Below are 17,886 nucleotides of genomic sequence, written 5' to 3'. Positions count from 1 at the left end.
AAACGGGTACTTAAGCCAAAAAAGTTTGAGAACCACAGCCCTAACCGAACCCCTAAACCTAAAGATCGTACACACAAAACTTTCCGCACTTTAAGATTTTTAAAAAAGTTATTCTGTATGATTTATAAAGTTGTGTCCTCATGGGGAACACAAACACATTGTTTACCAAAATGTTTACCAAAATCTTTACTATCTTTACTAGTTGCGTGTAATAAATGCTTTCTCTCTCTAGGATAGCTGTGCAAGAGTGTTGCTGTTCAGAGGGGCGAATAAAGAGATAAAGAACTACAACAGCCAAACTGCCTTCCAGGTAAGAGCACAAGACCTCTGGCTTTCTCTTAGATCAAACAATGTGGAAGAATCCACAGAGCTTATTTAAGTCACGCTCACTTTTACAGCCCTGCAAAGCAAACTTTCTTTTGCTCGTGGCAAAGAGCAATCACGGTTCCAGACTGCAAACAATCCAATTGTTAATGTTGCGTCTCTTAAGTTTGCTCTGGGGCTCTGATGTCATCAAGGACTCTGCATCCCAACTTGTGCACTTGTACTTTGCATTATAAGTGCATACTTTGCTTTTCGATTGGGGCGTTTTGTAATACAGACTACCATAAAATCGCTACCTTTGACATGCTAATTAATAGTTGGGATGACATGTAAATGTGGGTTCAGTCCTTGTTTGAACAAAGTCAGAGGCTTCCCCAATTATTTTACCTCAAAATCAAATCCTGCCCTCAGAGAAGATAAGACTAGTTTATCCTCCCCAATTTACATGCAAACTTGCTTTTTAAGTAAGATTTTTTTTAAGTTTTACAGCATAGCAACAATTTCAATTTATATAAATTGACACAGATCAAAGTTATTTTATATGTTCTGGATGAAATGTTAAATTGATGCCGCTGCATAATCCAGCATAGAAAACATTAGAGATCTGCTTTGATTCAGCTTTTATTGTGGAATAGTTCATTAGTCCTCATATTTACACACATTAGGAGCGTTATGAATATTAAACATCATTATTGGGTTGCAATAGATAAATCATAGTACATTTTCATATGGGAACATTTATTAAAAATATGGTCATTTAATATGGCAACGGGACAGTATTGACATTAGACAGTATTGTATTAACATATGAACCATGGTGTGATAATGATCCATCAAAACAAGCCACATAATAAAGTGTGAATAATGTTCAGTCAGACGGTCATTATCACAAAATAAACTTCTTCAAGGTGATACGAGACCCTATGACCCTGTCTGGATGTAATGACCAGCTGACCGGTCATATTGTATGCTTTGATTTTTTTGCCTTAATCTCTTAATGTAAACGGCATGCAGTATTACAGCTTTCCTGTAGCTCAGCGGTAAGAGCATTGCGTTAACAATGCAAGGTTGTGGGTTCGATCCCAGGGGATTGCAAATACCTATGTAAAATGTATAGGATAAAGCAATGTAAGTCTCTTTTGATAAAAGCGTCTGCCATATGCATAAATGTAAATGTATCGTGACTCTGGTTTCATGTTTGTCTGGAGTTGGGAGGTAAATAACAGAATTTTCTTCTGTTCTTTCTTTCTCTCTCGGTAGGTGGCTATAATAGCTGGAAATTTTGACCTGGCAGAAATTGTAAAGACTCACAAAGTATCAGATGTTGGTAAGTGGCTCATATACCTGACTTTCAGAATCTAGCAAGTCAAAACGATCCCTCGTGTTAACGAATTCCCGCAACCAAGCAGACGGCCACCAGAAATGAGTGCGGTATTTTTTGCGTCCGTTTGCGAGTCTGCCACGAATTTGGCCGAATGGGAGTCACTCATCACTCCTCTCGCTTGCGTTGACGGCTCATTCCACGCGCCGTTCTGGTGGAGAATTGGTTGTTGGGCCAATGTAATGGATCGTACCCATTAGCGTGGAGTACCATTGTCATGGCGACGGATCCGGGTTAATCCCAGAGGCTCAGCAGGTGTTGGGAGTTTGATTTAAGCCAATGGTACTGTAGCCACAGGCTCTGGTATCTCATCAGAACGGTGTGACCTCGATGAAGGATGAAACACACAAAGAAACAAGACCAGCATTTCAAAAAGCCGTTCATAAAACAAGAAATGGACATTCTCACACTTTTTCCGTGTCGATATGTGTGCCTCCATTTTTGGTTCTTTCTCCTTGCTCTCATTTCCTTCCCACAAGTCAGTGAGAGGGAAAAAAGAGTGGCACCTTATAGGATTGGACAGTCAGCCTTTTTGTTTTGAATGGATGGGCAGAAGAGCGAGATTTAAAGGAGTAGTTCAATATCAAAATACATTTTCATAATAATTTACTCACCCCGTGTCATCCAAGATGTTTATGTTTTTTTTTTTCTTTAGTCGAAAAGAAATTAATGTTTTTGATGAAAACATTCCAGGATTGTTCTCCATATAGTGGACTTCTATGGACTCCAAACGGTTGAAGGTCAAAATTATAGTTTCAGTGCAACTTCAAACGATACCATACGATTTTTTTAATAAAAAAAATGTATATGCTTTATGAACACAAATGCTCGCCTTGCTCTGTTCTGCGATGCGCGTTCATGACTTGTAAACACTGACTCGGTACTTCCGCTTACTTTAAGCGTGACTTTTTTTAACGTTATTACGTATTTTGTAAAATCATTAATGCGCATCGCAGAACAGAGCAAGGTAAGCATTTCTGTGTATAAAGCATATCATTTTTTTATTATTTTATTGACCGATCCCTTCATTAGAAAAGACCCTTATTCTTCGTCTGGTAGCCCTTTGAAGCTGCACTTCATTTATTTTGAAAGTACGCTACTCCTTTAAACAAGCAGCCACTTGGACAGAGCCCAGTATTTGCACTTCCCAAACAAACAGAACCATTTATTTGACTTTTTCCTCTCAAGGGATAGTTCATCCATACATTTAAATTCTGTCATCATTTACATACGCTCATGTTATTTAATACCGGTATAAATTACTTTGTTCTGATGAACACAGAGAAAGATATTTGGAAGAATGTCGGTCATTTTCAGTTCCTTGACATCATTGACTACAAATGTAGGAAGAATTAAATGGTTGTCAAAGGTGCCCAGGGACTCTTTGTTTTCCTAAATTCTTCAAATATCTCATTATGTGTTCAACAGAACAAAAATTATTGTATTGGATGATGTCCCAGGACTGAATATTGCTAATGTTCTTCCAAATATCTTTCTCGGTGTTCATTGGAACAAAGAAATGTATACAGATTTGAATCAACCTGAAGGTGAGTAAATGATGACAGATTTTTCATTTTTGGAAGACTTTGGTCCCTTTAATGTGAAACTATGCAAACCTCAGGCACTATGTAAGACAGATTTGAGGGAATAGAAAAAAGGATGTCTGTTGATATTTTTGTGTCTAAACAAGTTAATTTGACTGATAAACAGTAAGCTGATCCTGTTTACTGATTGGCTAAGAGCTGTCAGTATCTGATCAGGTGACAGGTGGATGTTCTGTACAGCGGTTTGATCAATACTTAATTTACATTAGAGATCAGAGAGAATCGGCTATGAGACTGACACCTCGCCACATGTCAGAATGACAGTCCTCTTTTAATCTGCTCGTCTCGGTGTCATTAAATATGGGTAGCATTGAGACATGTCAACTCTTTTGACCCTGATATGCATTGCATCATGCATTTTTAACGGCATTAATGCTTTGAAACAGTAGTGGGACATAGTTTTATCTGCATTCAGGAGAGGCGAGATATTGCCATCTAGTGTTGATGGTCCGTACTAATTGTTTCACTTCGAAAGGTAATGTGAGCTCATTTAAACATATAAACTTATGTGTCATTTTTGTTGGGTTCTTGCTATTTAAAGGGACAGTTCACCAGAAAATAAAAATTACGTAATCATTTGCTCACCCTCGAGTTGTTCCAAATCTGCATACATTTCATTGTTCTGATAAACGCAGAGAATGATATTTGGATGAACGGTTGTTACCAAACAGTTCTTGGCCACCATTGACTACCATAGTATAAAGACGTACAATTGTAGTCAAAAGTGCCCCAGAACTGATTGCTTTCCTACATTCTTCGAAATATCTTCTGTTGTGTTCAACGGAACAAATGCACATGCACAAATCCAGAAGAGTGACTTCTGTAGAAAAGAGAGGGTCAACAAAACATGTACTGTATATTTTATATTGTACCACACACCTGGTGTAATTGAGCCTGAGGGGTCATTATAGGCAAATATTGTGCAAAAATGACCTTCGGACATCCTTTTTGTTTGGCACTATTGTAAATGAAATTGGGAGGACATTTATATTCCCATGTTCTCCTGAACCTTTGTTTTAAGCAAATGTGTGCATTGCAATTTCCGGGAAAACAAACCAAACATTTTGATGACTCATCTTTCATTGTACAGACTATTTGTTACCAAAACTTCCTCTTTCTTGATGACAGACATCAACATGTCAAATAAAAAATCATCAAGCATCCTAACAGAGAAGTTTAATGGCACGAGCATCTATTTAGATGTGACCGCTGATGTCTCAAGCAAACGGCCGGTGTTTCTGCGGTCAAGAGGAGTGTGTTTTGATTATGAATTATAGATGAGGTGCTTTGTTATTCAAGTCCGTCTTTTGTTTACCTCTCTGAATGCCCAATGAGATTTCTGTACCCTTCATTTACAAATTATGATAATTCTACCTGACACTTTGTCACATACGGCTCTCTTGTTCGATGTGCCCTTTTGTTGACACCTGCTGTCCTTATTTCCAGTGCCTTTCAGGGAAACGCCCTCCTACACAAATCGCCGGCGTGCAACCGGAGGCGAGACTCTGACATCATCACGCCTGCTGCCTCGCTCCGCCTCTGACAACAATCTGAACAACGTTGCGGACGTCGGCCCCGCCCACTCGCCCGTGCCGTCTCTGAGGAGCCTGCCGCCTCTTGCGCACACCGGGATCGAGGCGGCGGCCGACTGCAGCCTGCATAGCACGGCCAGCTCTCTCTCCTCCCACTCTCGCTCGCCCTCCCTCCAGCGCGTCGGGGAGGAGTCCGGCACGCATGGGGTACGCTGGCACGCCCCCCTCACCCACTCCCACAGTCGTGGATGCCTCAGGTGAGCATCCCAAAGTTCTTCAGATTGAATCATTCAGATCCCTCTGCCAATCTCAAATAATAATTCCACACTAGGACCATCAAGTCACATTTAAACAATGCTTTTAAATCACAATACTCAAATGTTTAATATATATTCAGTTGAGAAGCTTTTCTTTCTTTCACCGCCACAGAGCCCAGGCAACAGGAATCGACTGTGGTCTGCCTGGATCTCAAACAGGCCTTATTGAATTTCATCTCAATATTGCTCTGAATCTCATATTGTACATTTACCGCAGGGAGAAGATTGACAGGTTTTAAGAGATAGCTAGACGTAGGACTTTATAATGGCGTGTCTCTTCAAAATACACAAAAACAACTACATTCACGTAGTTCAATGTGTGATTCAATCTCTTAGTGTTGTTTCTGATCTAAATAATATTTTACAGAAGAGTTTTGTGGGCAGTGGGTGTTTGTGTTACAGCAGTAATCAGCTCATTTTTGACACTGGAGACATAGAATAGACTGTTAATAACTGTGCCGTCTTGTGTAGCAGCTGCAATTTTTCTGCTGTCTTAAATGCTCATCTGAAATATAGTCTCATGTTTATTATCACCGCACATCACATAGCAAACAGTAATCCACTTTTATAGGCTGTTTAAACGGATGCACGTGCCTTGCCTGACGTTTACTTCCGATCTTTTTTATCTTTCTGGCTATTCATTTATTTTACATTTAATTTATATTTTATATTAACTGTATTAAATTAAAACTACTCAACCGTTTTTCCTTGTTGGGGTCTACCGGAAGTTAAGTTTGGGCCACAAAACGTTTGTTTATGTTGTTGCCGCTGAAACAGTCTATTTAAAGAAATAGTTCACCAGAATGTAAAAATGTCGCATAATTTACTTACCCTCCTGCCAACATATATAAGAAGATATACATTTTTTTCAAAATTTTGTCTTTGTTATTATTATTATGACTTCAAAACAAACCAACTGCAGTTTGATTGAAATTTATTGGAAAGCACAATAAAAAAACATGTTTTTTGCAAAAAAATCCAATAGAGTTTTCTTATTTTGGAACCAAACTCTTCATATATATATATATATAGTTAACTTTCTAATTTATTTTAACACGGATGAATATTTGTCATACTATCATATATAGGACTCAAATATTGTTGAAGCTTCAAAAAGGACATCCATCCTTTATTAAAGTACTCCAAATGACCCCAGTTGGTTATTAAATGACTTGTGAAGTAAAATGATACAGAGAAAATGCAATTTTTTATCTTTTTAATACAGTAGTGGAATAAAATGTAAAAAAGCTCACACTGACAACTTTGAATCCCATTGGTTCTTCCGCACACAAATGTTTCATTTTTGTTTCAGTGACTTCTATGAACTATTCCTAATTTTTATCCATTACCCCAAATGACGTTCTCCTCGGTGACGACCCAAAAAAAAGCTGTTCTATTAGCGTCGTGCATAAAATGCTCCCATGATTTTATTAGTTGGCTTCAAAAGATGACAAGATGATAAAATAAGTATTACACGGATACATTTGGTGCTGTGCTGGCTCTCTAATCGATGTCCAATGTAAATTCAGGGTCATGAAGCAAAACCATTTAAGAACCACCATCTTTGAGTATGTTTCTGGTGCTTAAACGATGTGATGGGGGAGATGATAAAATGAGCGAAACTTGTATATTTCAAGTTACCAAAAAATCACCCTGGAACCATATTGCAGTATGATGGACAAGATAAAGTTTAACATTTTGATTAGTTCACTTTGTTTGATAAATTGGATGTGTTGGAGTGTTTATATTTTCCAAACAACACTTGAGGGTCTGTTTCACTCTTCTTTCTCGTGGTGGTCCTGAGGTGCATTTGCTGTGTTTTGTCCTAGTTGTCCATCTGTCAGTATCTCCTGACATCCTGGTCCCCTAATAATCAGACGCACTGACACCTGTGTTTGTGTAAGTGTGTGCTTTATGCGTGTAGCTGTGTTTGTTATAAATATGCAGAAGTTGATGACACAAGCAGGAATTAAGCCAGAGCTTCTGTCCTTGGGGTCAATTCCTCTACAGTCATCCCTTCTCTCTCTCTCTCTATCGCTCTCTTGCTTGCTCTCCCTGGTCATTGTCGTTCTTCTAGCTGTGTCCACCTGTCACGCCCCGAGGTTACCGTGGTGACCAGGAGAGTGTGTAATTAGTGCTGTAGTTATGTGATCAGCACCGGACGGCCACTTCTTGTTCAGCATCAGATGTGAGGCCGTGACACGTTGTTCCAAACATTCTCTAAGTGGATTCAGAGCGCACAGGTCACCAAGTGTTCAGAGGGCAAGAGAAAAATAGAAGCAAATTGCAAGGACGGCAAACATGAGTGGTAATGACTTGTACAGCATTTAATTGGTTAATGAGATGTTTATTAATTTAGTATTTTCATTCTTGTAAACTTGAAGATAACTTGTTACAAGGCAATGTGAAATGAAGTGTGAGTTTACCTTTTTGTGAATACGATCAGATAAAACATGATTTAAAATGTGCCACAAGTAGGCCGTCGTGACTGAAGGCTCCAGAAAAATCATCACTCATCATTGATGTGTCTTTCTTCCAGACAAGAGACCAAAATGTAGATCTTACCTCATTTCTACTGTTACGTTATTTTCCCGATTTATGAGTTCCGTTTAGAGAGTGAAGGAAGGGCATTAAGTGATTTATTGATGAAAAAAGGGAATCCATTTTGTTTGTGCAAGGGCAGGTAAATGAGATGTCACTCTAAAGCACCTCTCTCTCGGTGTAAAGCTTTCCGTGATGGATTCCACCCTACGGACATCCAGACCTGCCACTCCCTTGACACTCACCAATGGAAGGAAGAGCTAAGATTGAATGAGTTAAGCTGCTGATTTTCTATTGGATGTTGGCAGATGTGGCCGTTGAGGTCAATATTATCCTGTGAACTCTCATTGGCTTATTGTAGTCTCGACATTTATTGGCATTTTTAGTTCGTTCCATTTCTAGCTTGGCGTTACCTCTCAAGCTTTGCCCGTATCGGTGCATGTCACAAAAGTTGTCAGTCTGGATCACCCCAAAATCAAAATATAGAAATACGGAATATACAGGTATTTTGCTTAAAAGTGAAGCTTATTTATACTTCATTTGTGTATTTGTTTATTTAAATTGTGACATTATTTTCAGGAAAATATATCAGATTCTCTTTTGTGACTCTTTATAGTGTTATGAAAATAATTTAATAATAACTTCTTTTCAGCTTTAATTCTATAATATAATATAACTCTAATATATACTGTATATATATCTTGGTTTTATAAAAAAGTGATATGTTTAAATAATATTATTCGTATTATAAATAATGTTATAATTAATACAAATATGTATTTTAATTAACTAAATAAAAATATATATATATATTAAAATAAAATAACTATTACACCTTATACCTCTTCAAGCATTTGTTATGAAAATTATTATGATGTATTTGTTATGAAATAAAAATATATATATATATATATAAAGACAATGCAAGCCTTTATTATGATATTAAGAGTATTTTTGTTGTAGGATTATTTGAATCCTCAAAAAACGATGAAACGTAAATGAGTTTGTCATGAAAAGATATCTCAATGATCACCAAATGGGCGTTTTCCTTGAATATGAATGAGTATCTTTAATTTTTCTTTTGGTTTTGCAGTATGACATGAACATGTTCTTGTCCGTTTTTAAGATGAAACAGTCTTACAGTTCTTCCTCTTATAGCACAGTTAAAACCAATTGACTTTGTCATTGCACAAATTTCTAAAGGAATGAAAAAGTAAAGAAATAAGGCAAGCAATAGAGAAGAACTGAGAGAAAAAAGTCATTTTAGTTGATTGCGGTCTCAGAAATTGCTGGGAGGATTGAATGACCCAGTAAACACACGTTTATTCTCTATAGATGTAGAAGCTTCACACTCGCTCTATTACACTCAATTAACCCCTAGAAGGTGTGAGATAGAGAGATAAGAGAGATATGGCATAACTCACTTTATTCTTTCATCTTATTCTGTCCACAGAGACCATTTTACCATGGTGCACTTATGCAAATATCTGTTTGTATGATGATAATTGATTCCAAAGCATTATTCTGTCATAGTCTCTTGGGCGCTTGTACTGATAGGTCTAAGCAACAATTTTGCCTTTCAAGATAACACGTATCGTGGGATTTCGTGGGGTCATATTTTTCTCCAAATACACTTTTTTTCAATGTCATTGTTGTTGTTAAGGGAAGACAGTGGCTTTCTTTACCTGACACTTCACAGGAAACGCTTTGTTGGATGCTGCCGCTATACTTCTGACTTCAAAGCTGGGCTAAAAATGCAGAAAAGTCACATTGGAGCTGTTGTAGTGGTATAGCAGAGACAGTGACATTATCATTTCTTTATTGTGACCTTAGTTGTACTGTGTGCTACAGTAAGGAAGCTGTCACAGAGATACTAAAATAGATTCCCCTCCGGCAATGAGAATCATCTCACCTGAATAACTCCGGTGTGCAGTCTCCACTGCTTATAAACCTGTACCAGTACTGAAGTGTTTTTACCTACACACAGTGTTTCTGTTGATTTGGTTTGTGTATGTCATGGCCATGCACTGAACATAACAGTTATATGAATAGCATACTGACAGTCGCACACAGGGTCCAAAATGAATACCCGCCAAACACCGCATGCAAGTTCAAAAGGGCTTCGGCTTTGAAAAAAAATGGTAAATTGTCTGGTTAATGTATTTGTAAGAAGAGCATTGCATGATTTAATCCTTTAATATCCAGATGTAATTTGGTTTACATATGACAGCTCATGTCATATATTGAAGTTGAATGAAATGAATGTGCATCAGTTCGACTTTTAAATGTGTCTTCTTATGGAAGATTTGAGTCTAAAACTTTGGATCAAGCCATCAGTCATTTCCCTCTAGCTGCTATTACAGAGAGAAAGAGAGAGAGAGAGAGAGAGAGAGAGGGGGGAAAGGAGCCGTCTGATTCATTGTTGAGTTGACATTGGCACCTGGTGAAACAAGACAGTTGCTTTCAATTTATCTCTCCATGATGGCTGTTGCCAGGGTTACCCAAGTATATTTGGTGTCCAAGGAGGAAGCCCAGAGGACGCTCAAGAGAGGAGGTACAAAGACAATATATCACTTTGTTACACCCTTCAACAAGACACTCTATGCCATTGGGGGTTTAGTCTGGTCGATTGAAAGAAGCTGGTGGCGTGTGTGAGTCACGGTGTGAGTTGTAAGGGGTCATGTATGTCAACTGTGCGTGTGTGTTTTATTAGGGTTGAATTGGTTTCATTCTGCTCTACAGAAATATCTTAGAAACACGATTACAGACTTTAGAATATTTGCATCTAGAATTTTAGATATGCTTTTCAGTCAAAACGGCTGGAAGACAAAGTTCACCCAATAATAAAAAATCATGTCCTTCTATGCATGAATATGACTTCTGTGGAAAACAAAAGAAGATATTTTAAGAGTTTGAGGTTTTGTGTTCATACAATGGAAGTCAATGGGGTCATGTTGGCTGGTTATCAACGTTCTTCAAAATATGTTTTTTCGTGTTTATCATGTGTGTGTGTGTTGAAATTTCCAAATTTCCTTTGACTCAGTATTGATCAGTCAAAGCCACAACAAATCCGAGATAAACATCACATCGTCGCCACATTTCACACAATACACACGTGTGTACATCATTAGATCATGTTCAAAAAAGTTTTTGAACTAAACATAACTAGTTACTAGTTACAAAAAAAAAACATTTTAAAACCATTTTCAGTTTTGCTGAACTGACTATTTAAAGGTATGTTTAGGTAAAATAATCCTTTTTATTAATATTGTTTCTTTATTTGCATTTATTTACAGAATAGATGGTATTTATTTTTTCAGACCTCAAATACGGCAAAGGAAACAAGTTCATATTCACATTTTAACAATACACAAGTAATATTATTAGTAATTCTTTTTTCATGTGTAACCTGGATTTTTATTGGTGTTTTCAATATGTCTTATCGTTCTATTTAACTTTCACATTGCTGTTGGATGACTTAATATGACTCCTGAGGTTTGATGTTGTTTAAATTTAACAGACATTGGACTGGAATGTTCACAACACATCTAGAAATGTTGATTAAATGAAAATTTGGAATGGTCTCAAATTTTTTCTTCAGCTGCATATGAGTCTCATAGACATATCTGAAGACATTTTACGAGGAAACTACACATTCAAATCTTGCATTTCGATTCCATTTTTTTTTTCTACACTCTTAAGAAGGACGTGTTAATATTAAAACACATTTTTTGTTATACTAACACATTTTGTGTTAATTATGTGTGAATTTTTTTTGTCTCACAAATAACACAGAGATGTGTTCAGTTGAGGGCAAATGTTGTCTGTTTTTAGATTGTAGTAAACAGCTCCCTAGTTTTTTTTGTACACAGCCTACAATATATCTTTGTGACATTACCAAGCATCTGGAAGTTGCTCATGCGTGTGAAGAGTTAAACACAGTGCTCAGATCAGCCAGTGCAGAGAGTGGCGTTAATGTCATCTGCGGACGCTGAAGTGATGTTCCTAGGGCGCTTCAAATCTATCGTCTTACAAATGTGCTAAATAAAACGAACACTTGTCAGAGGCCCTGCATGTCTGTTTTTATGATGATTGATGTGTGTGAAATGTGGTATTACTGCAGAGCCAGGCCATGATTTTCTCTGCTGTTTATTACGGGCTTGTGGTGGCTGTGAATGATCAATACTGAGTCAGAGGAATCCGTGACAACCGACAACCCAACCCCTCTCTCTCTCTCTCTCTCTACACATCTCTGTCCATCATTTCTTTTTATCTGAAACTCTCTCTCTCTTCTGGCAGTTTTCACTTCTTCTTTTCTTTACGGTCTTTCATGTTTCCTGCGGTCTGAAATCTCTTTTTCTCGTCACACTGCATTTACATTCTGCAGTCAGTCCTACTCTTTACCGGTACAATAATTGGAAAGCCATCACTGAGCTCCACGTTTAGAGCAAGGAATAGATAAAGACAGAGTGAGAGCTGGGGAGAGCTTGTGAATGGGTATGTGTGTTTGGAGAGCCTGATGTTGATAGTAAATATATTTTTGTAAGTATATTTTTTTAACCTATACGACTATACAGGGGAATTCATCAGAAACACATTCGCAATCATGCCAAATGACAGTATATTTTGTGTTATAATGTACCTTTTTTGCGAATGGTGCAGTGCTGAACCACTGTAGAGACCCTTAAAGGGATACTTCACCAAAAAAAAGGTAAATTCTGTCATTATTCACTCTCGTTATTGACCCTCTTGTCATATCAAACCTTTGTCACTTTCTTTCTTCTTCAGAACACAAAAGAAGAGATTTTAAGAATGTTAGTTACCAGACAACAGCGGCACCCATTCACACAAAACCAATGCAAGTCAACGTTCTTCGAAATTTCTTCTTTTGCGTTCCTCTAAAGAAAGATAGTCATACACGTTTGAAATGACAATCATTGATGAGATCGTTTTAAGTAATAAATGAGTTGACCTAGACATCAATGACATTCAACGGAAAGCAGCTCAGATATTTCTCCTGAGAAAAAGAGAGTGAGAAATCTCAAAGGAGATCTTAAAAATATCACAAACTGAGCTCAGATTGCAATGAAAAATCTGAATTATTATGAAATCAAACATTTCTCTTCAAAGTTCTTAATGTATTTTTTATGTCTCTAAAGCAGTTTTAGGAGATATATCTGAGATTGAATTTGCTACCTAAATCAAACAACTAGAACTTCATTAAATATCCTGAGTTATGAAAGAGCAACATTTGAGCAGTGTTTTGCAAGTTACTCTGAAAAAGAAATGAATTATTAGTTACTAATTACATATAACAATAGTGTAATTAGATGACAGTAGAAATGACTCTCTCCAAAAAGTATGTCATTACTTATTACTTATTACTTTCTATATCAAATAATAACCTTGATTGGTTAAGTGATTCAAGGCTAGACATGAAAGGGCACTTTTAATTGATGTACTTTTCCAAACAATTAATAAATAATAAAGTAGTACAAGAGGAGGATATTATGAAAGAGGTTAAACTGCAAATCACCATTGACAAACAAACAAAAAATAAAACAAAACATATAATACAACAAGGTACATTCTTGAAAGTAAGTATAGAAATAGTCTATATAGATGAATACACCACCATTTACAATTCCATCCAAATTCAATATTTTTAAAAAACATTAAGGGTTACAAACTATTTACATTTACAATTAGTCATACGCTTTTATCCAAAGCGACTACTGAGAGTTCAGGGAGCAAAAAAAGCGACATGTCATACAGGAGCAATAATACAATTGGTGCTAATACTAAGTTACTAGTTTCAACAAACGTCAGAACATTACCTGTTGAGAGAAAGAGTTATTTTCTTTCAAATAAATAATATAAAACTACATGTAAAGGTATTATAAAGTGACCAGAGTATTAAAAATGTGAGAAGTATAAAAGCACTGATTTTAAAGTTAGACTTTTTCAATGTCAATTCCGCTGTTGCACACACATATATTACACAAAGTATTAAAAAGTAACTGTAATTAAATAACAGAAAAGATTAGAGTAATCCCTTACAATACTTTTTCAAGAGAAAAGTAATTAAATTACACAAACCAATTCCTTAGTTACTAGTTACACCTAACACTGTAAAATGTTCTCTAGGTAATGTGAATGGGCTTAGTGAACATTTATACACACAGAAGTTGATAATCTCATTCCTGTATTGGATGTTCTGATCTCATGAACAGTATGTCGTCTCGTTTGTCCCCCACTGGACTGAAAAGAGGAAACGTGAGTGCGAGCTCTGAGGGTATTACTGTTTTGGAGGACGTGTGTCTGGAATGAGAGTGTGAATGGCAAAAACTTGAAATGAATGAGAGAGGAACAGCCACTCTGCCTGCAGCTGCATTAACATTCAGAAGCTGTCTAACTGGCAGAGGGAGAGAGACAGGAGAAAGGGAGGGGGACTCAGAGGGCAGAGAGTGAGACGGAGTGGGAGGGGCCGTTGATTACGGCACTAGGAGAATGTGTGTGCGTCTATGGGTGTGAGGCTGTTTTAGGGGGGTGAGGTGAGTCGTGCTCCAACCCCCCCACACACACGCTAATCAATCCGGACCCCCGGCGCCCACGCGTCGTCGTCGACGACTGTCCGCGCACGGATAGAATGTTCAGAGGGAGGGTGGGAACGCTCGAGCCCAGCGAAGGGGAAAGAGCGCAGCCGCGTCACAGCGTCCGTGTGTGTGTGAGAGCCGCGGGGAATGGACATGCCCCACTCGCGGCGAGTGCAGCCCGAGTTCTCGGCGCCGTTCGCGACAGGCAGCCGTTAACGGGAGTGAGGGGGAGGGTGGGGAGCGCTCAGAGGAAAGAGAGGAGCAGAGGAGAGAGGGGTAGGAAGAGAGGAGTGAGCCGCTCGCACCTGACAGCCCTGGCCGGTTTGGGAATATTGTGAAGGAGAGCCGCACACACACGCCGCCTTCTCACGGGCTTACGGGACCATGTCGGTGACCACCGGATTTGGCTACCAGTTGCCGGGCATCACCACGGTAACCTATGTTTTTGTTTACAGCCCGGGGACGGTCCAGCGAGACCCCAGCCCTCCTCTGACGGGGCCCTCGCGCACACTCTCAGGAGCCCGGGGCCCCAAGCGGAAACTCTACAGCGCCGTGCCGGGTCGCACCTTCATCGTAGTTAAACCGTACACACCACAAGGAGAGGGCGAGATACAGCTGAACCGTGGAGAGAGGGTCAAAGGTGAGTACTGTGCCAGTTTCCATGTCGGTCACGTTGTGTTTGACAGCTGTCAGTCATCTGTCATTCCTCAGTGTTTTGGAGAAGGGGCGGAGTTTGCACAACTTTGCTCCGTGAGGCGACATTTTCATCATTTATAGGGTTTGAATCACAGTAGCAAAGTCAAGCTGTGCTTCATGGTTTGTGTTTCGTATGTGAGACATGTTAGATGTATGCGACCGTCTTTGTTTTACCCTGATGTGGCTTAACCTGTATGGAACTCAAAAGAAGTTAGTTTGAGAAAGGTAGGATAAATGGATGTCAATGGGGGCCAATGCTGTTCTTCAAAATATCTTCTTCTGTGTTCTGCAGAAGAGAGAAGAGAGAGAAGTTCAATTTTATTTTTGGATGCACTATCCCTTTAAGTATGCTTTCACATATTGCAAATAGTAGGTAATAATGTTTATGGTCCATTGACAAGGCTGTCTGGTTAATTTTAGTTTTGGTCATTAAGGGAAACGTAATTCAATTAATCAACCAATGACAGTATCTTTATATTCTGTTAATCTTCAATTTTCAGAGTGTACTGTATTTGCACTTATGATGTATACAAAATATACACATTTGCAAAGTGAGAACACGGTGCTAAAGATATACATGACACACAATACACAAGGTGAGAATATTCATATATTACTCAGATATATGGAAACAATACACAGAAGATGATACTGGGTGGCCTGAAAAACTTCTATGTCTTTTGGGTGAGTGACTGTTTGTATATTCACAATGCACATGATTTTCCTTTTCTAATGTCCTGTCCGCAGCGGTATGACTCAGGAAAGCTGGCTAGTTGTTGTATAGACGTGTTTGTTTGTTTTCATGCTCTTGCTGGGAAATCTTGGTCCAGTGGGATGTTGGGGGATGCTGAAGACTCGACTGGATATTTGCGATGTTATTTATGGATTTGGATGTAGCTAAAAGTCACACGCTGGGTGTAAATGAATGCTGTATGCCATTATACAAGTATGTGTGTGTATAGGAACGCTGTGCATCTATTTTTAGAAAATTCTTAACAACAAATAGTTGTAGTCCTTCAAATCGTAAGTGAAAGCACCAGTGGTATAATTTACATTTGCAACGTTAGGTGCTCCGAGTTCAAATCCCAAACAGATAGATACAGTAGATCTGAAGTGTAAAATTGAAACTGAACTTGACAGCCGGTGAGCAGAGTCTTTGTGTAATTTTGTGTTCGAGTTTGAAGTGACATGAAGGTGGGTAGATGATCTCATGGGTAGATGAGAGGCACATGCAAATGAACTGTAGAATTCTTGCCAGGGCGTTTACATTTTTAGCCAAATTATAAATGCGAGAGTTTTCGGAAGTTGCATTTAAAACTGAATAGGTTCAGATTAATGAATAGACACAACAACAGATGTGCGTGCGTGTGTGTGTGTACAGTTTGTGTCTGTGTGTCTGCTTATGGCTCAAGTTCATTGCTTATGTGTCTTTCTGTTCTTGTCTCCATTCATGCTTCAAACCAGACCACCGCTCAAACGCAGCGGAAGGTAAAGGACTCTGCATCCATTTCACTGCCCCCTTCCCCTTCCGACTGTGTGTGCGCATTTGTGTGCGTGTGTGCCTTGCACAGCCCTATTAAAGTAATTTTGATTCTATAACTATTTCTCTTCACTTTACCGCACCCGCATGCCAACCTTTGCGCACAGACTGTACCCATTACCCTACACACACACACATTCACGCACACACACACTCCAATGTAAGTGTGAATCCTCCCTCTCTCCTCACAGCTGTATTTAAACTATAACTATATATCTTTCACATTTAGGAGCAGATTTACCAACCAGGACAGAATTGCACAAGAGCGTAGTGCAGATGGGAGTGCAAAAAGGCCGACATTAACCGCAAAATGACGAGTGCAAACCTTAGTAAATGGCGTTGCGTGATTCATTTATATACTCTTCTCCCATAAACTCTGTGTCTGAAGAGGAAACTCCTACAAATGCACTTAATAAGATTAGTCGTGAAAACAGCTGTGTCCGCACCTTTTCAGCGCTCATTTTAACTGCGTGTCTTTAGTAAATACAGACAGTCATTTTTTTTACGCCAGGAGGTGTTTGCGCTGCCGCAAGCTGTAAGTAAATCTGGCCCTGAACATTTAAATAACAAAATATTTTATTTTATTTATATTACACATCATTTGGTTTATCTTCATAGAAGACACTTTTTAGGGGAAACAAATGAGACTTTCTTTACACTTGAAATACAGAGCTATGGCATTTTCAAATCTCTGACTTTCATTTGAAGCAAATTTGATAGTTTTACATATCTGGCGTGCATTTATGACATAAAGATCATAATGAGATTATTGCTTTTTTCAGCACAAAATCGTAATTCTCTATTAGCCGCCTAGGCAAATCAGTCGAGATGTTAAAGATATCCTTATTGCCCTTTTTATGTCTTTGAGAATGATTTTATAGTTGCATAGTTTTAAGTCCGAAACAGCTGAACTTTCATTTTGCTTTCCAAAAGCACACTGAAGTGTCTGCTGGGCAGCAGGTGCGTTATTGCCTGAGAAGTGCCAGGGTGCCCATGCTGGTGCAAATAGAAGTTCCATTATAGGCTCGTGGCACCATGATGGCATGTACTTCTGCCATCTTAGAAACTGCCAGCACAAACCGTATGCTGTACCAAACCATGAACCTCTGACGCAATGCCACCATATGTCCAAAAACATTTCCATTTCCTGGGCACTTCATGTTCTCCGAGCCCTGTTCTCAACTCTATAATAGCAACTGGCAGTCTGGCTTTAGCTCCTCACTAATATATTCATAATGTCTGTCTCGGCGAGATTCATTAATATCTGAGCCGCTAGGACGCAACCGTCTCGGCTTGTGACGCTATTTACACACAGCGAGACAGGAAGGTTCGACAAGAGCTGTGGGACTTTGTCC

General features: G+C 38.6%; 1 protein-coding gene across 9 annotated transcripts in view; it reads left to right on the top strand.

Moving 5' to 3' along the window:
- Positions 1–17,886, top strand: part of shank3a (SH3 and multiple ankyrin repeat domains 3a) — a 190,491-nt gene that overhangs the window by 109,555 nt on the left and 63,050 nt on the right. For all 9 annotated transcript variants that reach the window (XR_008908896.1, XM_056766774.1, XM_056766773.1 and 6 more), the window contains 4 exons: positions 233–310; positions 1,585–1,651; positions 4,756–5,098; positions 14,751–14,935. Coding sequence is in view for 8 of the 9 variants with exons in the window: in XM_056766774.1 (XP_056622752.1) it covers positions 233–310; positions 1,585–1,651; positions 4,756–5,098; positions 14,751–14,935 (673 nt within the window). In the remaining variant the exon portion in view is untranslated. The remainder of the gene's footprint in view (positions 1–232; positions 311–1,584; positions 1,652–4,755; positions 5,099–14,750; positions 14,936–17,886) is intronic.

Source organism: Triplophysa dalaica, chromosome 14 (genome assembly GCF_015846415.1).
Source record: "Triplophysa dalaica isolate WHDGS20190420 chromosome 14, ASM1584641v1, whole genome shotgun sequence".
NCBI classification, from domain to species: domain Eukaryota; kingdom Metazoa; phylum Chordata; class Actinopteri; order Cypriniformes; family Nemacheilidae; genus Triplophysa; species Triplophysa dalaica.
This window is presented reverse-complemented; position numbering and strand designations above follow the sequence as displayed.